Source organism: Vanessa cardui, chromosome 16, assembly GCF_905220365.1.
Source record: "Vanessa cardui chromosome 16, ilVanCard2.1, whole genome shotgun sequence".
NCBI lineage: Eukaryota > Metazoa > Arthropoda > Insecta > Lepidoptera > Nymphalidae > Vanessa > Vanessa cardui.
In genome coordinates, this window is record NC_061138.1 from 11,186,144 (window position 1) to 11,212,596 (window position 26,453).

Genomic DNA, 26,453 nt, shown 5'->3' on the forward strand with positions numbered 1-26,453 from the left:
TCGACACCTACCGACCAATGAAAATTCAAATTACTGCGCCTTATCAGCGTTTCGAAACCTGAAGTATGATTGATATAAAAATGTTATCAAAGTCGTTTTTACATTCAATTATGTTCTTTCCAATACTTTCTTCAACAGAAATAACAGATTACTAAGATTTGGAACCATATCAAACGACTATTTATTTAATAAATTAATTTCGATACCTGATAACCGAATGAATCTAAGTGTGTTTTAAAATATCTTTTAGAACTGCACCTTTCTCCATGATAAACCGTTTTAGTGATATCGATATTTGTAAGGATGATACTTTCATCTGCGATTAAACATGCTGCTCTTTTTGTATTATGTTATGCTTTATTCGGCTTATGTCATGGCTTCACTTGATGTATATATAATTCAGTTCGGTCTTAAGACCAAAACACAGCATTACCTGTTCCTATTTCGTAGTAGAACAACTGGTAGGCCAAAGTTCCAAGTTGAAAAGATCGAACATTTATACATATATAATAAAAGTTTTAACATTTATTTTGGTACTCTTACGAAATCAGTCATTAACAATTGACCGCCAAATACTAGTAGAAACAAATCTTTGTTATAGACCAATCTTCGCACTTAATTAAACTATTCACTGAAACGAAACGTGGACAGTGATAAAATAAATCTTTCACAGAGATCATACCCATATGGATACGACAAAAATATATTGGATCGATGAGAGATAGAAATAGGCCTTGAAGAACAAAATTAGATGGAGCCAAAATAAGGAATTAATCAACGTTTACTTCTAAAATTCCATTATAAATAATGCTATATATATTACTTATATCAACGTCCTTAATAAGGTCACAGTAAATTATGTTTGTGTATTTGCTAGTTCAATGGCTCGTTGATAGCAAATTGAGAAAAGCTGTGATAATAATTCAACCTTTACAGCGTGCTGAGATGATAAGACGATCAAATATAGTATAACATAATAAGATTGATCGTATCTAAAAACACTTGGGAGAGGCTTTAAGGTGTTTGTATTTTAGAGATCATATAAGCAGACGGTCAAACGGACCGCGTGATGGTCACCACTGCTTATAGAGATTGACGCTTCAAGAAATGTCATTAACTTGTGCCTGTACTGCAATACTAAGAACAGGCTATTTGACTAGTTTTTGAAATTCATTTTATATTATTTAGTAGAAGTTTAGGAAAGTTGATATTATTTAGTAGAAAGTAAAAGTTGTGTTTTTTATTTCTAATACATATTAGCCGAAAAATATCATATTAAAAATTCGTAGAATATCTGAGGAGTGGGTGGTATCTACCCAGACGGACTTGCACAAAGCCCACCAAGAAAAATCTTTATAATAATTAATATAATAAACAAACAAACGCTTTAAGGTGTGATGTACTGTTTATGATTTTTAATAAATACCTACATAGTATATTTTATGTTATAGTTAATTACGTCAATATAGTTGGAGGTTGGAGTGAAAACTACCGGTCCGGCCGCTTTCGTAGCGAACGCTGGCAAAAATAAAACATAAATATAAACACACTAGAGTTCTGGAATGTGGTATTTTAGTTGTAAAAACATACCACGTATACACGATGTTATAAATGTGGCATAGGAACCGTTTTTAAATCTATATTATTTATTAATGTGAAAGTAGCTCTGTCTGTCTGTATTTCGCTCTTTCAAGACCAAACCAGTCAACCGAATTTGATGAAATTTGGTATGAAGCAAGCTCCAAGAAAGGTAATAGGCTACTTGCCTGACACATGACAACCAACACCTGAAATACGAGCAAAGCCGCAGGCGATTACTAGTATTATATATAATTATTTGTAATCTGTATTAGTTTTATATTTTGAAGTACCAATTACGTGAATTAAGAGAAAAAGAATATTTTGCAAAATCTAATGTTGAGGGAACATTTTGTATGACATTCAATAAAAAAAAGTTCATAGTATATGAATGTTTTTTATTTGTAAGACTTTCCGCGTCAAATATGATTCGCGTCGAAGACAGTCATAGCAGGATTTTTCCCGGTTAAAATCTCGCATAATCCAATCCCCACATGGCCTGGTTATGTTTCAAAGATTTCCCCTGTGACGTAGAAAGAAAGAATAAAGCTCTATTCTACTTCGGCCGAAACACGCGGCACAACACACAAGTATGACAAGACAAAATATAACGGCAACGTATATACATTTAACATATCCTGACCGATTTCATGGCGAGACTAGTTAGAACTAACAGAGCTGGTACCACAGGTGATAGGTAAGCGAACAGCTGAATCCTGATAATCAGCAAGCTAACACAACTAAAGACGACGCCACTCAGCACTATCGTTTTACGTGATCAAGATATAAATTCTACCGTTGCAAGGAACAGCTGCGTAATTTGAATTTCGAATTCATTGACATAAAAATAAGCTTGATATTCGGGACTGCTGTTAGAAAATTTAAACAGAAGTCTCTACTGAATTAATTTGGCGGCAAATTAACGAACCATTAAGCGGTAATTGAGCAATATATTTTTTTATTACGAACGCACTTTCATTCCATTTTATTATTTAGAGGTTTAAAGTCAATTTGCATTTACATGATACTATGTCGGTAAGACGGGATCAAACCACCAACTTTTACCTGTATCTATTTTCTAGTATGAAGCTCTGTTCGTAATATTTTAACTATATTTCATTTCGTTGATCTACTGGTTACCTACCATTACCAGTGCATAATGTAAAATATTTTAATACCAGTAACAAAAAGTACATCCGAATGACACTCGATTTAAAAAAAAATGTTCATTTTTTTTAAAATCGCGCAAATGATTAAACTTAAAAATGTTAAAATGAATTGTACAAAGTCTAGGTAGTTAGTATCTATCGACGTCGGCACGTTACATACTTTTTATTATGTAAGCTGCGGCACAGTTGATTGAATATATAAATTTAAACCGAAGGTCGTTGTTTAAAAATCGAACAACTCAATCACAGTTTTGCTCAACATATTTGCAAATCATTGCAACTCTACGGAGAAGGTACATGTACATTTATTTGTAACCTTCAATGTACATCATTTCGAAGATGTACATGTACATGGATTTCATTTAAATATTTGTTTCTTATCACGAGAGTTCATTACCCACATGTGGGATATTAAAAGGCTGGCAACCTTTTACATTATAATAGCAATATAAAAACTAAAATAGTTGGCATTTTAAAAATGTATAGATTATGCTCAACTATTCCATTAATTAATAGCTTCATTTATTTGTAATTATCGTACAATTAAAATACATTATTGTATCTATTCTATTCAATTAGTAAGAATATAATATGCTTAAAATGTTATAAATTAAAAGGCGAAATCATTTAATTGTTATTGAAATTAAATATAAAAAAATAAATAATTCTTTATTAAAATCAGAACAATATGAACGTTTTTGAAGTACAAACATTAAAGAACGTTTTCTTTAATTTAAATTAGGACTAGCCGTGTACCTGTGGGGATATTCTATAAAAAAACATATATTTTTGAAACCACAAACAACATATCTACTTTAAAAGATAAAGTCAGATAAGTTGAAGTCAGAGACAAATGCCTAAACAACGATTACCATATTTTTTTAAACAAAAAATCTACTTTCAAATAAAAAAAAATTTAAAAATCCTCTCTAAGCGCTTAATTTTGATCCGTAAGGAATTCCTGAGCAAAATTTGATGCAGCTCGATTCGTCAATTTAGGCTGTACGTTTTGAATCAGTCATTTTAAAATTCTACTTAAGTAAGATATCACAAATGTAATCGGACAACTCGATTGTAATCACCTCCCCTGTAAACACTGGCTAATGCTATTTACCAAAAAAAAACATCATACTTTGTTTCTACGCCTCCAAAGACATCTAATATGTTGTCTATCGCTTTTACACTGACGCCAGACGAGTCAAACCAGAATATAGTACACAAAATATGGCCCAAATTATTCCAACCCAATAACTCATAGTCTACCATACAAAAACCTTTGAAATAAACAATATTTGTAATCCATAATATTCGAATGATTATATACAAAATAGGGTATTTTCGAGTTAGAGTCGAGCCCAGTGGTTAGAACGCGTGCATCTTAACCGATGATTGCGGCTTCAAATCCAGGCAAGCACCGCTGATTCATGTGCTTAATTTGTCTTTATAATTCATCTCGTGCTCAGCGGTGAAAGAAAACATCGTGAGGAAACCTGCATGTGACAAATTTCATAGAAATTCTGCCACATGTGTATTCCACCAACCCGCATTGGAACAGCGTGGTGGAATATGTTCCAAACCTTCTCCTCAAAGGGAGAGGAGGCCTTTAGCCCAGCAGTGGGAATTTACAGGCTGTTGTTGTTGAGGGTATTTTGAAAAATATGGTCATGTTTTGTATTGTTCAAAAGTGCGTACCGAGAACAAGATAATATAATAAAACATTGCAATTATAAACAAAACAAGGAGGCAATGACCGATACGAAATCATATAAATAGATTTTAACCTACATTCCAGTGAAGTTCAACATAACTGGGAAATGAATTCAACAATTTGTTAATCTATTCCACGAAGGAGTTCTTTGTTAAAATAACCTATAAATAAATAAAACAAAGTCACTTTCTGTTTATAGGTGGCTCTGCTCACTTCATTTAAATGGTAAAAACCATTCGTCAGATTTTGATGCTGTTTTCACAATACAAAGAGCAATAAGCGAGTAAGATTTGAATGTATAATTTGCAAGTATTTCATGACAAAATGACTGAAATACTAACGGTGTTTTATTTTCAAATTTAAAACCTTTTTCGTACGATTTTACGGCTAAAACGATGTCTGATGGAACTTAAAAAGAGTCTATATCAATAAACTCTATGTCAACCATAACAGGAAAAAAGCCAAATAAACAATATTTGACAGCAAATTGATGCGATATAATTGTCGAAAGCTTGATTAATCTATGGATTTGCCAAAAAATGCCATTGTGAACGCGATGAAACTGGCATCGGATTTTGGAAGTGAAAATAAATAACGATATTATATCATAAATAGTTAGTTATGGAGGCTATACCTGGGTTATCTATAAATCTATATAAGCATTTTTATCCTTGGTCCTACTTCCATTGGAATAGGAAAAGTGTTTCTTTAGACTTTAATGACTTAGGACGTTAAAATTAGTCGCATTTATCGAAATCGGGGCGGGTCGCTAGTTAATAATAAACTGCACTTGTGCAATTTTTTTGCGAGGTCTTAGATTCGTTTCCGGTCGGTGCGGTGAAAAATATATTCGGATTTTCCATCAAGGCTAACCCAGTAGCCTTACGTTTAATAACTTGGCCATGTTGTTTATATGGAAGAACCCCTCGCGGGTATAAAAAGTGAACCTGTGTAAAATATCTCATAATCAGCCGAGAGATAGCCGCCATAACTGCAAGGCATTATTTAGACTAAATTATGTTAATATGGTACAGAGTTTTTTATTAAAGAATGTTCTTTCTTATTAAAACACATCAATTTCTATCCGTCAAAAATTAAAAAGTTACATAAATACTTCGTTTAAAAACTAGGACGTGTCAGATGTTTAAAAATATTCAACTGAAAAAAAAAAAAGAACAAAGAAAAAAAGATGCTTTTTCAACGGTATTGTACTTTGCCTCAGAAGCAAACAGTGCTCGTGAGCGCTCAGAATCGACAAAAAGTAACATGCGTGATATAAATTCGTCTTAGAAAAAAAAATGTCAAAATGAAGGGTGCTTAGGGTCGGTTGAACGTAGTTGTCTAATACCATACGAAACGCATAACATGTCATTATAAAATTAACAGGAACATTTATTTGTAATAATTGCGTTTATAAGTAATTCCACTAGCGACCCGGCTTCGCACGGGTGCAATGCTGATACTAAATAGACTACAAAATGTATTCATGTACAATGCTTTATTGCCATTATTTCTCGTAAAAAGTAAAGGTTAACAATGGTTATTGTGTAACCCTAAAATATAGAATTACACTATCTGGGTTATCCCTAAGACACACTATCGAGGACTTTTTAAGGTGTATACTTATATACGTATACGTATACGTACTTAGTCAATTTTATTTTGATCTATCTAGTAGAGTTCATCCAGCGTTTGCGATGAAAGCGCAAAAAATGCCTTTATTTATGACATAACATTAGATATATATCTATCTTTCTATTAAAAAAAAAACCATCAAAATCCGTTGCGTATTTTTAAAGATATAAGCATACACATAGATAGATAGCATAGATGTAGTAATATTACTGATTTTGTATATGTATACACTTACAACTAAAGAAAATACTTTTGATAGTATTAACAATGAACAAATATTTAACCTACTCTTAGGATCTTATGGGATGATTTCATCCGTGATAACAAATAAAGCTACCGTCTTAAAAATATTGTTTGGTTTCTGTTTTGCAACCATTACAATTCACAGTTAGAAGCGTGACAAGGTCGAACGATAACTTATCTGGGTAAGATTAAACGCATTATCAGTGAAATGACGTTATGTATTTATGACGTATTCAAGAAAATTGATTAAAATCTTTTTCCACCCATCTATATATGAATGTTTTTATGTTAATTCTCTATACCTTCCTAAAATATTCATCCGATTGAGATGAAACTATGATCAGCTGTTTTACGTACAAAGAAGATTCGTGGTCCCATGACACAATGGAGTCCTTTTTTTATTTATTCTTCAACGAGCAACGACTTCGCACGGGTGCAATATTGATATAAAACATTCTACAGAAATTGTTTATTTACGCCATCACATTTGAAACATCTAAAATTATCAGTGTTTCTTTACAACTTTACCATATATTATATATAGAAAAATTCCTCTTGAGTCACTCTAACTATCAAAATATAACGGATCAAAATCCATTGCGTAATTTTCACGATCCAAGCATACTTAGGGACAGACAGCGGTAATAGACTTTGTTTTATACAATGTAATAATTAATAAATAATAATGATATAATAAAGCTCTCATGTAGATTTTGCCCGTGCAAAGCCAAGACGGGTAGCTAGTAAAAAATAAAAATATTATGTTGCTCAAAAGATGTAAATATATCGCGTGTTTAAATCAAAATCTTCCGAGTTTGTTTAACTTTTTAATTTAATTTCGCGTTTTGTGGTGAAAGAAGACATGGCGATGAAAGGTATTTTTGTCATTCTCTTTTATTACAAGGCGCCTGATGTCCCGCTGAGATTAAATTACGAAATCATTTTAACTTGTTTATACTATTACAGACGTATATTTTTTTATATTATTACACAACCAATAAATTAAAATTATATATCTAAATCAATTTTTATTTATAGTTAAAATGCAGCAAAATAACGACCACAGATATTTATTCAAAACGAGTTCTACTAATATTGTATTTATAATAATTGTTCATCTAAAAGGATGTTTTGTTCATAAACATTTTCTTTAGAAATGTTAAACAAAGCAACAATACAATGCGTACATTTCAATAGAAACATTATATTTTCAATGAAATCAACATTGTTTTTTTTTCATACGAATATTTAATATTCATATATTTTTTGAGTTATGTACACAATGTAAACGAACTATAACTGTAACATACATTTAACACGTTAAAGCAATTAAATATAATTTTAAGAAGGGATTATACTGTACGTAAAATCAATAATGTATTTTATAAAGCCGCTTTGGATGTGCTTCCGTTGGACGCGTTTAGCGAACGGCGAAAGTTGTAAGGAGCGAATGGGTGAAAGTTATCGAATGTAACCGGTGGAACGACTGCTTTGTACCCTTACTCGAAGTCCTGGTTTGTACGACGAGTTTAAAGAGAAAAAAATATAATTCGAAATGTGAAACATTTTTACACAAATGTTGTCATAAAAAAAATCTGAGAAATTAGGTATACATATTACTTCTCATACATTTTAGCTACTTAATAAATGTCTGTATTATGAAAAGACGTTTTATTTTTCGGAAGAAATCTTCCGAGTGAAAAAATGCATCTAATAATGTTCCGGTTTTAAGTTAATTATTTTTTTATTTACAAATCTATTAAAACATTTAAATTAAGATTTAATTATTACATAAAATTAAAGAGGATATAAGTATACAGGTTTTATTGTTACTGAAACTCTGTTTATCTATGATTTTGTTTAAGGATCTTAGATATAAATAAAAAAATCATCATATTATTTTTGTTGTATTTAAACTAAATATATGCAGTGCTTTGAGATGAACATTCAGATAATTATGTCGCCATAAGATAAACACTGCAATGATGTAGAGATGGTTACACAAGACAATTGTTCTATGAAAATCAATTTATGGTTCATATTCCAAAATTAATAGGAAAGAAGATCCCACTTTTACATAGAACTTTACAGAAGATCTTATCCTTATTACTACCTATTATCTTAGTACTCTATCAAATTTTTATTCAATTGTTTCAACAATATAACTAACTGTCATTATGCTTGTCTAAGTACAGAGGTACAATAGACAAGACAGAACACATTACGAGACCATTAGGTCTCGTACTCAAGCTTATATGAATAAGCATCAAGAATATACCAAACTCTTTCTATATTGGTTCTTGCAACTTTCAAGAGAATTTTGTAATACCTTCTTTATGTTTGGCTACAAAAACAACTGCAAAATACAAAATTAACAAAAATTTATATTTTAATAAGCGAGTTGATTATAATTGTAATAAAGCTTATTTTAAATTAGTATATAAATATATGTATATCCTTTTGATAATAGTTGTTTTTTTCTATGTCTATGATGAGATATACTATGTTATATATAATGTGACATAGGAAGCAATAAATTATAAGTTCTATTTCAAATTATAACTAGCATCTATTTATTTAAGTGACATCTTTGTCATGCATACAATGGCTCTGGTTTACTGAGTGAATGGGTGATTTATATTGGGTTTAAATAAATTATTTGAATTATCGTGTTAAACAAGTTTAACTTTCTATAACCAAAGAAATGACTATTGTTATTGTATTTTACGGTATATGTTTTAATTTTGTAGGAGCTCTCTTCTTGACAGAAATAAAATTAATAAGAAGGGAATTTTTCCATCTCTCATCAAATATAGCTTATAATTATGCAAAACATGGTCTTTCTAGATAAAGTGCAATGTCATTGATAGCAGTGACGGCATTATCTGCAAAGATAACTCGCAACATAAATCTTTCTATTTACATCTTATATAACTTTGTTAAATAGGCACAAAATACTTTTCAAATTGATTAAGTTTTGTATGGTTATTAAAATTAATTTGAACTACATTATTTATTTAAAATGTAATGTAATTATTATATGTTCCTAAACCAAGGTCACAGAATCATCAAAGTCAAGATTAGTATTTATGATGAAAACATACCCACTTCATTAAAATATGCATAAATATACTGCTGGTTTAATTGGCAAATGAATTAGGAAATTTGTACTTTGAAAATTACATGTGATTTATTTTTGTAAGTAATTAAATTTTTGAGCAAAAAGCATATCTATAGTATTGAAAAATACCAAAATAATTCTATAGACAAGTATATTTAAGATATTTCTACCATTAATTGAATCATTATCTATTCATATAATCGCGATGGAATAAATTATACTTATTTAACGGTAGCATACCTTCATGGAAGTATTGTTGTGGCACAATCGACGTCCTAGCATTTTTCACACGACGTAAGAATAGCAAACAACATTCAATACCCCACAATTTACTTTCACAATTATAACACAAGAGCCTCCGCGACTTACGAGAATAGGCAGTAAAAGGAAAGAATTTCTCTAAAATCACAAACACTACACAATTATCACAAATATTACACCTGGCGGATGTTTTCCAATAAGCGAACACAAATAAAACACCTCCGTGGAAACTACTTGCGAAACGATAATATGTCAATCGACGTCAAATTATCGACAATGTATACAGCAAAATATTAACTATTTACGTAACTAGAATAGACATGAGCTTATTAAGCTTGTTATTAGTGAATTTATTTTATTTTGCTAATATCATCGCTTTTCGATGAAATAAGTACTTTTACAACCAGACCCGAATAGGCAACAACTACGACACGATTCTATCGACAACTGGAAACTAAACCATAAACCAATTTTACCAACCAAAAAAAATTTACCATCACTGTCATGAAGTGACAAATTGACAAATGACAGTTACAATGTTACCATATATGAATATACCATAAAGTATTAACCAAATTATATTACATAAAAATTAAAAAGCTACATGTACAGTTCACTATTACAAAATATATATTTTCATATAATACACATTAAAATTGCTTTTTTTATCTTAAATTAAATGTATCATTATAGGAATTTAATATAAGTTTTGATAGATTTGATAGACTACAGTGTAACCTTAATAAAATTTTAATGTATGAAATGTTCGTATAAGTGGATTAATAACTACTAAACTAATAACTACCAATCAAACTCATGAGTAAAACAACGATTTATCCACTACAATTATTACATATCTAATACAAATCATATTAAAATTATCTAAACAAACAATAAATATGCAAATATAGTTTCTGCCCAAACTAAAACCTTTAACATAAATAATATTTAAGTTCTATATTAATTGTACGATGTAGAATTTGTAGTATGTAGAATAAATAGATTTTTATATTGATGCTAGATGGACGGACGATTTGGTCAAGTCCGCGGGGTATCGCTGTATGCAGGCTGCTACTCACAGGTCAAGGTGCAGGTCATTGGAAGAGGCCACGTATGACCAGTGGACGTCTTACGGCTGATATGATGATGGTGATGATGATCATATCAACTGTAGTAGTTTTTGCGAGAACGTGGAAAAAGCAAACAAAACTTAACTATTTATAATATTTAGGACCTATAATCTATAGTACCACGGTATAATTCATTCGGTTTTTCATTCATGCAAATAATATATATAGATAATCAAATGTAATTTTCTAATGAGTGATCATATGTCTTCAGTTTTTTCATGTCAGTGACTACATCAGAATACTAATTATTTTCTTCTGAGTTTTTTACTGTATTGAAATAAATCTCCTACGACAAAAGTAAAAGGTGTAACCAATGCTTCTTCTTATAATGTAGCACCATACTAAGAATGTGTACTGGTAGATGCAATATTTAAAAATCAGGATTTTTTTTATGTTTTCAATGGAACTATTAAATCAGACAGCACAAATTCTTCTCTATGACTTTTATTCTTGATAATTTGCTACTTACTTCTAGCAAACTCAACGATAAAACAATAACTAGTTATTTTATCTATAAATTTTCTGTTGGTTACATTTAGTGACAATACAAAGAGATTTAATTCTAACATAAACATTTTGAATTCCAATGAAATCCAGAGTACAGTCAGTTTAATAAATTAAAACACCTATTATTCAAATATTTACAAAAACTATTTACAATGTATGACATTGCAAAGAGATGATAAAAAGGTAATTGTCAGTCTTACATTTTATTCAAAAGAAGTATACTTCCTGGAGCACTAAAAGGTCCTAGTCGTGATCTAATATCAACAGCTCTAACTGCAAAATAATATTTATATCCTGCCATAAACTGAGTCAATGTGCATGCCATAGGCAGAGGTAGGGCTTTGACATCACCAATTTTTTTCCACAAAGCTGTGCTAGGGGGTGATGACGTTTCTTGATAAGCGTATAACTGATAGCTAGCTATTTCTTCTTGGTTCTCTTCTTGATATCCATCTATTTTCCATGATATTACAATTCCATTTTCTACTTTGGACAGTTTTAGTTCTGGTGCTGGTGGTAAAGCTTTCCAATTTGGAGGTTGATACTGCTTCATGGAGTCTGGTAAAGGTGCAGGGTGCCTTGTTATTCTTGACATTCTCACTGCATTTGTATTTGGACTTGGTTTTGGCAGAATATTTGGAACTCTGTGTCGAGGGCCTAAAAGAAGAAAAGACAAAGATAATTTTTGCTTCAAAAAACACACTGCACATAACTACAGATCTTTGTAGAAAGAGTATGTTCATAATTATATACTAAATACATTAGGTTACAAAATTCTTACCTTGAGGTGCAATGGGTTTGAGCATGATTGTCTGACCGGGTCTAACTTGATTTTGTGAACCACTAATAGGAATATATACTTTTCGGGGACTACTAATATTTGTACCAAATGGTTGTCTCTGTGGAGCCAGTAAGTTTTGTGGAGATACTAATCTTACTGGAGGATTCACATTCCGTTGCAGTACTTTAGACGGTGGCTCATCATCTGTTAAATCAACTGTTACTGAGTTGCCCTGTTGCATTTTACTATGAGGTCTCTTTTCTGGTTTCGGTGTTGGGGGTGAATTCCTTACACCATTAGGCAAAGCTGTAGTTGCTGGAGATTTTGCTGAATTAATTGCAATAGGTGTCTGAAGTTTGTTATTACTTGCATTATTTACTGCAGGAACTAGTCTAGGCACGGGAATTTGTTGAGTATTATTAGCATTTGTTTGTGTTTTAGGAGTTTTAGGGCTTTGATTTAATTGGTTCTTAACTCTGTTTGTATTGTTATTACAAATTGCATTGTTTTGTGCAGCATTAGACGTTAATGCAGATTTTCTCCGTACAGCTATTTTATCCGTCATAAACACCTGCATACCAACAGATCTTGTTATCTTAAGTGGAGTAATTGGAACATCTGATTTTTTCTTCTGTTCTTCTTGGACAGATTTTAAAACTACTTGTAGGTCTCTATTTTGCTTTGTGAGCAGCATAGCTTTCTTCTTATATTCTTCAATATTTTGGCCCAATGTTTTTAGTTGCATTTTTATTTCACTTAAATTACTCCTATCTACAACACTTTCTACAATTTTTAATATACAAAATTCCTCAAGTTCATCTCTTGTCATATCAGCCAAGTTCTTCTTGCATGTTTTAAGAAAATTAACAGATAATAGTGGTTTTTGTGTTGGTTTGCTTTCTAAGGGTTTCTCTTCTTCTTTCGTTTTATTTAAATCAGACTCTGCAATATTTGCATTGTCTTGATTCAAGTTCAATGTTTCTGTAAAAAAAAAACATACTTTTAAATATAAATACAATGGAATATACTATTACGAAATTTATATTAATATTATAACTGCTGCACTGTTATTCACAGCCAAACCCAGTGATTCAACAAATAAATTTGAATAAGTTTAGTAAGAAATAAGCTTATACCCTAGGGAAGGTGACAGGCTTCTTTTTTTTATGATAAAGACTAAAGGACCAACTTATAAAATGTGAGCGAAGCCAGAGAAACAATGAATTTTTAATAACAGAATAAAATATTCTTAATTATAAAATACAAATGGTGTACTTTACCTTTATTTTCTATAGTTTCCATGTCCATTACTTCTGTTTTAGGTGTCTCACCTGACTCTTTTACATCAATCTTGGTTTCATCTGCATTTTCTGGATTCTGCTTTTCATCCTTACCATTAGTTTCTTCATCGATCAACATGATATCATCATCATCTTCTATATTAATACATTGTTTTTCATCAGGACTTGAGGGTTTATTTTGAGATTCTTTTTCTACAGGTTCTTCCTCTTCATCCGATAATATATCTAAAGTGTTTGACAATTTACATATAAGTGGAAGCTTTTTTGTACTTTTAATATTATTATTGGTGTTTTTATTTTCTGTTTCTTCATATTCATTAGCCTTAGTACTACTTATATTTGTATCCTTTGCATCCTCAATTATTTCCTTAGATTGTTCTACTTCATTGTTTTCTGTAGTGGGTTTAACACTTGATGAACCAGAAGTTGCGTCTGGTACATCAATGATATCATCTTTTGAAATACAGTCACGACTGCTGTGGTCATCATCAGACTCATTATCAGTATGTTGTGTAGCAATATTATTACTTTCTGCATTTGGTGATGTATTTGATTTTTCTTCTTCACCGGTGACGACATGTTCTGTCAATGTAATACATTCTTCCTCTTTCTCATCTGAAATACTGATAACTTCTCCATTTAAGACAGAATCATCTTTTACTTCTTTATTATTATCAGATTCCTTTTCACTTGGAACTTCTACATCATCATCAAGTACCTCATTGGTTTCTTCCAATGTTTTGTCCAACTCCTCTGCTATATTCTCTGAGACATCACTTGTTACATTTTCTTCCTCCTCGTGATTCTTTCCATTAACATTATTACATTCCTCTTCACTTAATTTTAGATCAGTCTCTTTCTCTTCGTCCTGTTTCACCATCACGTCGTCACTGTTATCTGGTTCTTCATCTTCTATTATAATATTAGAGATTTTATCATCATTTTGTTTCTGTTCACAGCATTCTTCAGGTAAGTCAATGGCATTAGTATTTTCTATACAATCATTGTTACTTGATTCATTAAGGCATTCGCTAGGAATATTTTCACTATCATTAATTGTGTCATCATTGGTTTTAAAATCTTCATTTTCGTTTAACTCTTCTACAACATTTTCCTTAACACAATCTTCATTTATATTAGGAATTTCATCATCAACTTTCTCTGCTAAAGTCTTGTTACTAAATTTTTCATCAAAGGATTCTTGTTCAATAGCTGACATCTTCCTTTGAATGCCTATATCTGTTTTAGTGTTTAAAATTAATTGCATTGTTCAGCATTTCCCAACTCTTAATTGTGGAAATTATCCGTATAATCTGAAACGAGAAAGGTAACATTATTAGAAATTTAAATATTTATAAAGATTTTTAATGAAGGTATATTGATTATATTGCTATAGCATACAAAGTATATAAAAATTCTAACATTTTCTTTCCTAGGTTTTAATATCTTCATAATAGATACTTTCCTATTTTGTATATTCACATGAAGCTTTAATGTAATAAGTTTACAATACTATACTTCGATTTCATCTGCACCTACATAAACTTTGAAGTTGATGAACTGTCTATCTACTTTTTTATTAAACCAAATCTTATTTCATAAACTTTAGAATTATAAATTTGTAACATTTAATATGAATTTTTAAACGTCAAACGTTATTAACTTTTTAAATGTCTGATCTCAGTTCGAACTAAGGCTTTAATTTCAGTTGCAGTAGTGAGTAGAGTGAACTAAACTAGGAATGGTATGGCAATAATATCATTCATCGAATTAATAAACATACACATTAAGAGAAATATACTATGTCAAATATTTTTTATTTATAAAATGATTTCACATTAAAATAAGAAAAAAATGTAAAAGAATATTATAAAAGTTTATATACTTCAAGACGATTGATGTTCAATCCGTTACACGCTCCTAGTAATTTGTAAAGATTATAATTATGAATAATAAGGCACAATTAATAACAAAGTAGTGTCAATTACAAAAATAAAAAATATATCAATTTTTAAGCGAACGCTTGTGTATTCGATTACTTTATCTGTAAACACATTATAAAATACAGATACATAATATGTGCAATGCAAATTCAGTCAAACTTCGCGCGGCGCCGTGAATTTTGATGAAACTAAATTTATACAGTCTCTTCCGTCATAGTCTAAAAAAAACACCAAAGTTGTTGTTTTTTAAACAAATCTTATGGATTTCACGTGTTGTAATTCATAACAATAAATCACTCGACATCAAATATATCTCTTATGTGTACTTATTAACCTAACCTAACTTGCTAATTTAGCTTCTTTGATAAGTAACCTATTTATTATAATCAGTTTACGACAAATCTCACACAGAGTATAACTAATGAATAATAACATTTACTTTATATTTCGTAAGTGGGAATACTCAAGCGGTGTAAATATGATATTAATAATTTACAAATCGTTGTTAAGATACTAATAAAAATCTAGACTGATTTACATAATAAAATCGTATTAAAAATCCATATTAGTATGTCTTTATCAAAATCAAGATGGCGGCCACCTGGCAGAAAATGCAGCGAGTACAAGAATAAATTCCGTATCCACTAGTCTACAGCTGTATTCTGATCGTCAATCTTTCGGCAACGTAACTGATAGAGCTTGGCATTTCATATCCACAAGATAAAAATTAGCATGAGTGAAAGAGACAACAAGCATAAAAAACAAGGTCTATTCCACACAAGACCGGTACGGTTTCAATAACAAAAGTAGAAAAGACGAACATAATTAAATAACAATAATAAATTCATCAAAATACCGCATTATTATTCAAAAAATTTCAGTCTGTTTACAAAACATCTAAATTTTTATAGGTTAACGTTATAGTTTAATTTTTTTTTATTCAAAAAAATTGTTATTTTCTTTTAAAGTAAAAATAAAATAAATAATAAGGAAAGTCATTCTTAAATTATAAAAAAAACTCATACTTAAACAAATTATGTAAAAAAAGGAAAATAATTTTAATAAAAAAAAAAAAACAAAATAAATATAAACATGAATATAAAAAGAATTATAAATAATATAATATTTCCTTCACTGTTTGTTACATAATAGCAATAATGTATTCCTAATAGCAATAACCCACCTAATAAGTAAAACAGAGAATCCAGAAAAAAGAAGAACGAACAAGAAGATTCAATAATCGCGAAATACAAGCGCACTGAATCGCGACTTGAACGGCACTAACGAGCAGAAGGAGAGAGAAGAAAATGGCGGCCGACAATGTGGCGACACAACTCGTGGCGAGAATAGGAACTAATAAATACAGTGCAAAGATTGTATAGAGGCAGCAGTGCTAGCGTTCGTAAATATTATAATCCCCACGGAAGCGAGACACTCATATCGTTCTCCAACGTAACAGAAAGAGCCAACGAATGGTCGATTACGTAGCTCCAATTGACGTATTTGGCGTGTAAACTACTCTATGTTATAACCACTAAGCAGATACCGACTCAGGTGATATCTACATTCACATGTTACCGTGATCTCATTCTCTTGTATTCTACTATTTTTAAAATGGATTTTCTATCATTATTTAAAAATAGACTTTTACAAAATATTATATTTATTTTACATAGAAAAAATGTATTGTTTTTTTTTTTGGTTTTAAGTTGCAAAATGTAGAAATATTAAATAATGAAAAAGCTATTAAATTTAAATTGTTTATATATTTATACAAAAATAACTACAGAAGTTATAAGTTTTATAATTTATTAAGATCATGCGGCGTTGCCGTTCTGCACAGAACAGCGCACGTCGTGTCGTGTGGGCTGCCTGACTCGTATCCGAAAGTGAACGAACAAAGCCGATCGCTGCCGAGGCTCCACCTAGTCAGGTCAGATGCGATCGTCATCACAAAAATAGACATATTTTATCTGCTATGAAATTAAGGTTCACAATAACGATTAATTTAAAAGAAATTGATTCAAACTATAATAATATCTACGAGGAGTAAGTCAAATAGCAACCTAAAAATCAGTATATAGCATACTTATTGATGATTGCAGATGTGACTTGGAACACTCTGCTACACCTACAGGTCATGACGAAACAATTTAAATGGAAAATAAAGCGAAAATGAAAAAAAAATACAGAATAAACCGATCAAAAATAATGATAATGCTGGAAGAATTACAAATTCATTTTGTTTAAAAATTTAGATAAGATAAATGTTGCTATACCAACATTCAATCAAATATAAGGAGATAGACACATTTGCCTCTGTCCCCCTAAAAGTTGTTTTCACGAAAAGGCGATATAAAATGGAAACTAATAATAATAATTTAATGAATATGTAAAAAAATGTTTATGTTATCGTAGTTAGTATTTTCAATATCACTAACAATACGGATGCTATACATCGCCGCATTATGCTACTGCGTTTAAATTAAACCACTCTGTAATTCAGCACTGAAGAGCGTCATTGATGTTTCAGTCTTAAGAGAAGTAGTCAGAGTTCTCAAAAAGAAGATAGGGAAAGTTTATTGTTAAATCGATTTTTTTTTTAATTTTGAATATTTATATACTAAAAGAATTATTAGTGTACTAAAAGAATGAAAATTGGTGCTAGATATTATAAATATTAAATGAAATAAAAACGTTACCTAATAAACTTATATTAAAAAAAATTGGCTCAAGAGAAAGGGAAGGAACAAAATACGTCAGTGCTCCGAACGTAGACTTAGCTCACTAGAAATCAAAATGGCGGGTGATATAATGAAGGTTAAGTTTTTCCGCTAAAATAAACTCAAATAAGTACTTTAGAGTAAGTATGGAGTGTAGCTGAGGGACATAATATAAATATTAATTGCTTTAAGCTTATTAGTCTTATATTTATAGGTAGGTACTCATAATTAATGGACAACTTATTTTTTTTAAGTATTATATATTCACATTAAAAGTATATATGATATCGCCATGTGTAGGCATTAAGAAGAAATTTTAAATTTTATTGTATATATTATTATTATAAAAAATATGGCTTTTTGATAAATACAAGAACATATTTAATTCAGCAAAGAGACCTGGGAAATGGTGGACAATAACTATATATTTTTAGAAACTATCAATGAATGGGGTGTCAATGACATCAGAATGTACTGGACAAAATATAGATTGCATTTTTAGATTAAATTGTCCATATTCATAAGGAAATTCTCCATCTTTATTGGCACAGCACAATAAAATTGTGTGTGACCAACCGGGCACGTAATCATATGCCACTTGCCCCAGCAACATCGCCTTTACCGAGTTGGAAACCAAATGCGACGTTGCCGCACTTTCGTTTCGAGAGTCAGATATAGGAACGTCGATTGTTGTTAACTCGTTAGGTTATATAGGTTGTGACATGTGATAATGACAACCTGTCATAAAATATTGGGAATAGTCAATATTTTTCAGGAACCTCTTAAAATAGAAAATAACTACAAAGTATAACAAGCCATGGAGAACAATATGACATTTGAGTTAATTCTCAGGTCAATAAACTGTTCCCAAAGATTGTCAGATTATTACGAATATTCGCATTTAAAGTAAAAATTTTAAGTAATCCATTGAAATTACTAAAATGACATCATAGGTATTTTACAAAGACAGCGATTACTAATTGTACCAAAATCATAAATGGTGAAGATCTAGTGAATCCAAAGGCAAAACAACTATATAAAGTGGGTAGACATGTAGACAATTCTGTACCATAACAACAGCAAAATAGTAACAGCTAAGGTGAATACTCCAAAGTCCTGAAATAAAAAGATCACAATGATTAGCGCTTACCCAGACGTGGAAGACTTTAGAGAGGTCAGCATCTGTAGAGTCCTGTCTTTTTGAAGTACAGAAGAAGCCAGAATTTTCATCTGAAAACCTCGATCGAAGTATCTCGAAGGAGTGAGGGTGATCGAATGTACAGTCGTGCGCCGTTTCGGGCTTCGGCGCGGTTGGCAGAATTCGCCATTTTGTCGTCGCTTGTTTCATGAGCTAGAGTAGATCAGAGATACGAACCTCTCGCTCTATTCGAATATAAAATCAGCAATTATTTGTTTGTTCTACTTACTCCTATGTATTGCTACTTCTCTTCTTTGTCTCTAATTTTATCTGTCAGTGGGATTTCTAAACAAAATGATTTGGTGCAGTAACATTTGACAGTATCCACCTATCGTCAACATTATTCTAGAGAATTGAATCATTAGAGGAGATTTTAAAAAGAAAAATAAATTCAAATTGACTTGCAATATTATAAAAACTACTAGGTACATTGCCTATATAAGTACCTATTCATGTCAAAATCGATGGCGACGAGTATAATGCTCTTTTACAAACGGTGGATTTATTATTTAAATAATGGGTTTTTGGAAATATCAATTAATTATTTTTCAATGCAAAACTTAAGTAATTAAGATCCTATTATTCATATGGGGGCCGATTGATATTTGGTTTGTGAATATGAAATTTGCTAACGCATTTGACATTTGCTATTAATAACATAAGAACTCACGTAACGCCATCTGTCTTTATTTATTTACACTATTATGAAATTTAAGATCAAGCTAAAGTAAGGAGTGCTGGGCGCATTGTATAGAGGGAGTCATAGTAGTTTTTATTTTAACGGTGTACTCTATTATCTACGCACTGCGTCGTGTGATTTAAAAATTAATTTAGCGTAATTGTTGACCGTAGCTTCACTCCCAGATAGCACTGGTACTGTTTAAGTTAGACGAACTTTATTTATGTTAGTATACCCAGATAAAATACATATATAAATTATTTTTTTCTATCACATCTACTTTTTTGTGACAGCTACATACTTATTTCTGATCTTATATGTTTTGTTTAGGTGACTGTTTGCCCATTGCATTTAACATACTTACATCTTATTAAAGTTAATTACATCGTAGATGCCACGAAAGTGTTCTAACAACTCCGACAGCTTATGTTATGTTTGTGGAGAATTAACTTTTATATGTCATCGTCGAAATTTCACAACATTCATTACACATACTGTTTAGTTTCTTTTGGATTTCCTGTGGGGCACCGAGGTAAATCATGATTTCCACATACATTTTGTATAACGTGTGTGACTCTTATCAGGTTGGGGTAAACAAAAATCTAAACATTTGCAATTTACATTATTTTTATTTGACTCAAATAAAAGGTATCATCGCCATCATCTCTGTATGAACCGTTTGGTCCTAAAGTGGCAGGTATTGATGCTGTGTCCAAAACACGACGAAATATATCCACGGTCCTTATTTGAGGTACACTGAGGCAGAAGAAGTTCGTGTGTAATTCTAGCTAAAGCTAAATCCCATAGTCCCAGACCATCGGTGTCTGAGGGTTAGGCAACTTCATCAGACAATACATAACACTCCAAATTGTCTTTTTCTCCCCTATCCTCCGCGATCCTTCACTAAAACATTAGTCGAACTGGAAAAGGATAATATTTGACTGACGAGATTGATAAAACTGTTACCAGAGGACAAGAAAACTGGTAGAACCAGAGCTGACGTAGCCACCATAGCTCAATGCCTGTGTCCAGAAGAGCTGAGATGACCCAGTGGTTAGAACGTGTGCATCTTAACCGATGATTTCGGGTTCAAACCCAGGCAAGCACCACTATGTATATGTGCCTAATTTGTGTTTATAATTCATCTCGTGCTCGGTGGTGAAGGAAAACATCGTGAAGAAACCTGCATGTGTCTAATTTCATTGAAATTCTGCCACATGTAAATACCACCAACCCGCATTGGAACAGCGTGGTGGAATATGTTCCAAACCCTCTCCTTGACGTAAGAGGAGACCTTATCCTAGCAGTGGAAAATTTACAGGCTGTTATTTTACTTTTTTACTTTACTGTGTCCAGAAACGCGTAGTGAATTGTGAATTTAGACTTTCGGTCACGATATTTTTGAGTATGGTATGTATAGCGGTCATAATAGAGGGAAATTTGTAAGACTGCTGTTCAGAACATATAAAAAAATTATAGATATGTTTATTTCTTACGTGTCGTGACGAGCTTGATATAAAAAAAATTTCCAGAAAATTAAATTTCCCATCTATTTATTTTACTATGGTTTTTATTTGAACCAAGAGGGCACAGATTGTTTCGCCACTGTCACGTGCGTGAAAATTTTCTATCTATAATTTGTTATCATTTGACAAATGTCAATAATGTACTTTGAAGTATGACATTTTTTTGTATGACATTAATTCAAATGCAAATGTAAACAATGGGCTTTTTATTAACTTGAGAGAAAACTCTGTATAGTAAATTAAATATAGTAAAGTTCTGGAGGGAATAGATGAAAATGATTGGAGTTTTAAATTATAGAACATATTTAATGGTACTATAAATATTTCCTTATTTACTTAGGTTAGGTTTTTAATTTGTAAATAAAATTTCAGAAGTACTATAAAAACTTATGAATCTCTGTTTTCTAGTTTCCACGATGTCGAGTAATTCCATTAGTGCAGCGGTTTTACAGTAATGAGATTGAAAAGAAGTTTACTGAATCTCAAAAAGAAAAAATATTGCAGGTTATAAATGAGGATATTCCTTCCTTGTCCAGGTTAGTAAATTAAAAAGTATCAATGTTACGTACTAAATTAAAAAAAAAATTTTTTTTCGTGTTTGTTAACATTCCCCATAGAATATATCCTGAAGCAAATGTCAATAGTAAAGTTGGTATTGTTTTTAATGGCTAATCTATGTCTATTATATCTTTTTCTTAAACACATAAGAATTGCATTTATAGATAGTTATAACAAAAGCTAATTCAGTTCAGAAAAAGGCTTGAAAATTATTTGTACCAAACCAGAAGAGTAGGATTCCTAAATGTTGCTTGATATAAAAAAAAACTTATTAATATGTGATCATAATTTAGCTTATGCTTTTTTAATTACAGGTATGAAATTAGTAAAGCTAGGTTAAAAAAGCTTACAGATTGGCTTGGGAAGAATGGACACATACAAACAATATCAGAAATAAAAACTGTAGATACCTTCACAGAGAAACTAGCTATGAAGTTATGTAATAGTATATTAGAGGGACCAAAGAAAGAAAACAATAACTTAAGTAAAAAGATAAAAGGACAAATACTTCAACCATCTTTAAGTGAAAATATAAGACAGGTATTGAAAGTATTAGATATACTTCTAAAATATTAAATAGTTTAACTTCTGCTGTAGTCTTGTGTTTAACTCTTAAAAACCTAAAAACTTGTATCAAATGACTTTGGCCACGGCAGTATATCCATAATTCAATGGGATAGCAAGCTGCTAATATTTGCCCAGCTGGAAAGATTTCAGATGTAGGACAAACAGCTTTCTTTTATTGACAGCTTGACCTGAAATTTAAACCCTCGGACCTTGGCATATGAAGTGGTAAAATTTATAATGGATGTAACATGTAAAAACAATCATCATATTCCTATTTGTCTAATAATAAAAGCCTTATTAATAGACGTTGAAATAAAAATAGCATGTAAATTCCTTAAGTTTTTTTTTCCTTTCTTTATTTGCGGAGTACTTGACAAAAAACTTTTGAGAAAAAGGTTGTTTGTCTTTGCCTGCTTATAATAATATATAGAAAAAACATGATTAATATTATTTTCATCATTGTCTGTAGTCTTGCAAATCTGTGTTAGCAGTGTACATAGCTGTCAATTCAGTTTGTTGGGTTCTGATAGATAGAGAAAAGTATGAAGTAAATGAATGGAAATATTACAACATAGAATATCCAAATTCGAAGAAGTTGCAAATTACAGATATACTGGATATTGTGAGTATATTTATTGTTTTATTTTTTATATTATCAGAACTTATTTTGAGTATCTCGATATTTACTTTATAGTTTTGTATTTATTTTCAAGGCCTGGGATATAACCAAGAGTCTTCCAGTTGCCGATGTATATGTCATGAAGGCGGAGGCGACAACCCTCCGAGCATCTGGAAGTGATCCAAATAATCCAAAAGTTCTAGGTGTCAATTTACAGAAAGCACAACTGGTAGCAATGATTGTTGCACTCATTAATGCTAAGAGTAATGATGATAAATTAAGTAGGTATGTATCAAAACAAGGCATATTATACATATTGTATCTGTCAATGGTAAATTTATTTATATACTATTTTAACAGCAGAAACAGTAAAGATATATAAACAACTTTGATCTGCAATTGATATGACATGAATGATAATTTGATTTTGATATTTGGAGACATTATAATTAGTTTTTTTTTAAATAAAACTGTTTATTTATAAGTAGCTAAGTCCAAGTGTAATATTGTGATTAACTATAATATATATTTTAATAATGTGTCGTTTAAGAGCTGTTAGCAAAATATCAGTTGAAGAGTTTCTCTGTTTATTGATAAGTATTCTACTATTAGGATCATGGGATGTTTTAAGGTCTAAAGATGTGAAGAGATACAAATGTATACAGTCAAATCTACATTTAATTTGACTATTATTATCTTATCTTGGCAATAAAATAAACATAGTGCAAAAAATAACTGTTGTTGACTTAAAAAAATAAAATAAAAAATAAACAACAACTAAAGTAGTAGTATTAGGTCTTAATAAATAGTTGTCATCAAGAAAGTATGAGGAGACAAAGCCAATAGTGTGGCACAGTTAAGATGAACTAAGCTATAGCAGATGTTATAACATAATTCATACTAAAATAATATTGTTTTTTTTTTTTTCAGTAATAGTGAAGAAACATCTCAAGATTTTAAACAGAAAGTCTATTTCCTGAGACCGACTCTTCCGTATAGGTATGTTAAGTTTTGTATGTATTAGTAAATTTATAATTATTTATGGTTGTAAATGATTTTGTTCTGATTGATTTCGACCACGGTGGCAATCTCAAGACCAACTAACTACGCAGAACATAATATTATACAACACAAGTGTGTACGCAAACATGGTCCGCATTATAAAAGGGAACGTGGCACTCCCATAATCCGTGCTTTCCGAGGCATGGAAGTGTACATACTTCTAACTTCAGACTAAACTGTTCATTTGTCTATAGGAAGTCCATTACATTTTATCGGCCAAACTTGGTGTTTAAATCCAAGACCTCGTATCTAGCTACTAGAGTAAAGACAGAGTCAATGATTTTATAAGTAAATATATATTTGAGTTGCTCCTGGTAACGCCATCTATTAAAAGAATTAAATACTTGTTTACTGTGTGACAAACAAGATGGCGCTATAATGCCAAGTTGACATTCGTCTGTTTCAATTTAACTTGGCATAAAAAAGTAGATATTTAAACAATGTTATCTTTACACTAACAGTCTGAAATGAAATTGAAAAGAAAATAAACTTTTCGTTTTTAAATTACAGCGAAATATTTTACTAAATATGTTTTTTAATTATTTTAGGTTATATGGTACATTAGTTGGTAATGAACATGTTTCAACTGAGCAGACAGTTGAAAATTTATTGCAAGATGCGAGTCAAGACCGAATCACATCTCACGTTAAAGTTCCTGAAAAGCTAGTTACGATGTTTAGAAATCAAAAAGATTTAAGCAAAGACATGCTGGGCCACTGTTTGTTGTTGGCGCTTACTTTTATGGATGTTTGTGTTTATCTCAACAAAGAAAGTATAACAAAACTGTTAAAACGTGGCGAATAATTCAGTTATTAATGTTAATAAAATTAGTTTGTAATACACTTGTCTTATTTCCCTTTTTGCTAAAATGTGTACATATAGTCCATTCCAAACACTTGTTGCTAGCCTCATTCAGTTTCTAAGTCAACTGGAAGGCAAAACCGAATTGAAAGATGAGTGTGCTCAGCAATAGACAGAATTTCCAATCTGCTTGATCTTTTGTGTTTGCTTTCGTTTGAAGTCCATTTATTTTAAAAATATATATCACGAAACTTTTATAAACAAATGACGAATGCAAAATTTTACTTTGCTAATTGATTAAATAACCTTATTAATTCATAAATATTTGATTACCCACGAAAATGGGTATTTGAATATCGTTATAGTTAGTCAAGAAGCCGCAAGATGGCGCTTGTATCTAGGAGCACTAGGACAGTGACATCTGCACTAGAATTTAAAACAATACAACAGTTACATATAGTGACTCTTTTGTATTGTTTTTTGTTTAACTTATAAAACTAACAGGAAGCTGTTAACTAACAATTCTTATCATCATCATCATCATCAGCCCGTGTTCACCCATTACTGACAAGCCTTTTCCAGAGCATATCGTTGGGCTCGCCATCCGGCATTTATAATCCATTGGAATATTTAAGATATTCCAATACACTACTACTTGGTGGTAGGGCTTAGTGCAAGCCCGTCTGGGTAGGTACCACCCACTCATCAGTTATTCTAACGCCAAACAACAGTACTCAGTATTGTTGTGTTCCGGTTTGAAGGGTGAGTGAGCCAGTGTAACTACAGGCACAAGGGACATAACAACTTAGTTCCCAAGGTTGGTGGCGCATTGACGATGTAAGGATTAGTTAGTTTCTTACAGCGTCATTGTCTATGGGTGATTGTGACACTTACCATCAGGTGGCCCATCTACTCGTCCGCCAACTTATACCATAAAAAAAAACATTTTCACAAAGTGGCTCACTGGACCTTTAAAACGGAACAAAACGCTACTGAGTATTGCTTGCGGTAGTAGAATATGTGACGAACTCGTGTTATCTACCCCCTAAAGCTCTACAACCACGTACCAATACCTTCTCATCGAATTAATTTATGTATATGTATTTGTACACATATATTTTTCAACCTATCGTAATGATAAATACCGTATAATTAACTGACACACAGACAGAAATAACTTACAAAATGTGAAATGGCTTGCTATATGTTTGTTTAGTATGTTTTTTGGAATTGTATATTTTATTATATTTTATTATATTGTAGGACGTTATCCAGCTTTGTCTAGAATCCTTACCTTGGCATTTAACAATTTACCACTTAACTATACAATTTAACTATCAAAA

General features: G+C 31.1%; 3 protein-coding genes across 6 annotated transcripts in view; 1 reads left to right on the forward strand and 2 right to left on the reverse strand.

Moving 5' to 3' along the window:
* The window catches only part of LOC124536107 (probable E3 ubiquitin-protein ligase RNF144A), a 144,442-nt gene extending 134,265 nt beyond the window's left edge, over positions 1-10,177 (reverse strand). Inside the window, exon 1 of the mRNA XM_047112553.1 lies at positions 9,695-10,177. The gene's annotated coding sequence lies outside the window, so the exon portion shown is untranslated. The remainder of the gene's footprint in view (positions 1-9,694) is intronic.
* Positions 10,178-11,273: 1,096 nt separating this feature from the next.
* LOC124536105 (activating transcription factor 7-interacting protein 1) lies at positions 11,274-19,531 on the reverse strand. Of its 4 annotated transcripts, none has more exons than XM_047112550.1 (4): positions 19,251-19,531; positions 13,414-14,747; positions 12,134-13,114; positions 11,274-12,009 (listed from the first exon to the last, which is right to left on the reverse strand). In XM_047112550.1, exons 2-4 carry the CDS (start codon positions 14,699-14,701, stop codon positions 11,549-11,551), a joined length of 2,730 nt encoding a protein of 909 aa, XP_046968506.1. In that variant the 5' UTR covers positions 14,702-14,747; positions 19,251-19,531; the 3' UTR covers positions 11,274-11,548. The 4 variants fall into 4 exon arrangements, with proteins under 4 accessions (XP_046968506.1, XP_046968505.1, XP_046968508.1 ...); XM_047112549.1 differs by lacking the exon at positions 19,251-19,531 and adding an exon at positions 16,561-16,723; XM_047112552.1 differs by lacking the exon at positions 19,251-19,531 and adding an exon at positions 15,979-16,062.
* A 2,132-nt stretch (positions 19,532-21,663) lies between these two features.
* LOC124536467 lies at positions 21,664-25,151 on the forward strand. The gene is made up of 7 exons (XM_047113018.1): positions 21,664-21,814; positions 21,912-22,039; positions 22,376-22,601; positions 23,098-23,250; positions 23,342-23,532; positions 24,178-24,246; positions 24,858-25,151. Exons 1-7 carry the CDS (start codon positions 21,773-21,775, stop codon positions 25,111-25,113), a joined length of 1,065 nt encoding a protein of 354 aa, XP_046968974.1. The 5' UTR covers positions 21,664-21,772; the 3' UTR covers positions 25,114-25,151.
* Positions 25,152-26,453: the final 1,302 nt, after the last annotated feature.

What these genes read in the sequence shown, in the direction of transcription:
- LOC124536105 (XM_047112550.1), bottom strand. Translation starts at nt 14,701, where the DNA reads ATGCAATTAATTTTAAACACTAAAACAGATATAGGCATTCAAAGGAAG. An exon ending in GGAAACTATAGAAAATAAAG is followed by an intron (nt 13,115 to 13,413) that starts GTAAAGTACACC and finishes TTTTTTTTACAG; the next exon opens with AAACATTGAACTTGAATCAA. An exon ending in CAAACCCATTGCACCTCAAG is followed by an intron (nt 12,010 to 12,133) that starts GTAAGAATTTTG and finishes TTCTTCTTTTAG; the next exon opens with GCCCTCGACACAGAGTTCCA.
- LOC124536467 (XM_047113018.1), top strand. Translation starts at nt 21,773, where the DNA reads ATGAAAATGATTGGAGTTTTAAATTATAGAACATATTTAATG. An exon ending in TAAGTGAAAATATAAGACAG is followed by an intron (nt 22,602 to 23,097) that starts GTATTGAAAGTA and finishes CATTGTCTGTAG; the next exon opens with TCTTGCAAATCTGTGTTAGC. An exon ending in AGACCGACTCTTCCGTATAG is followed by an intron (nt 24,247 to 24,857) that starts GTATGTTAAGTT and finishes TAATTATTTTAG; the next exon opens with GTTATATGGTACATTAGTTG.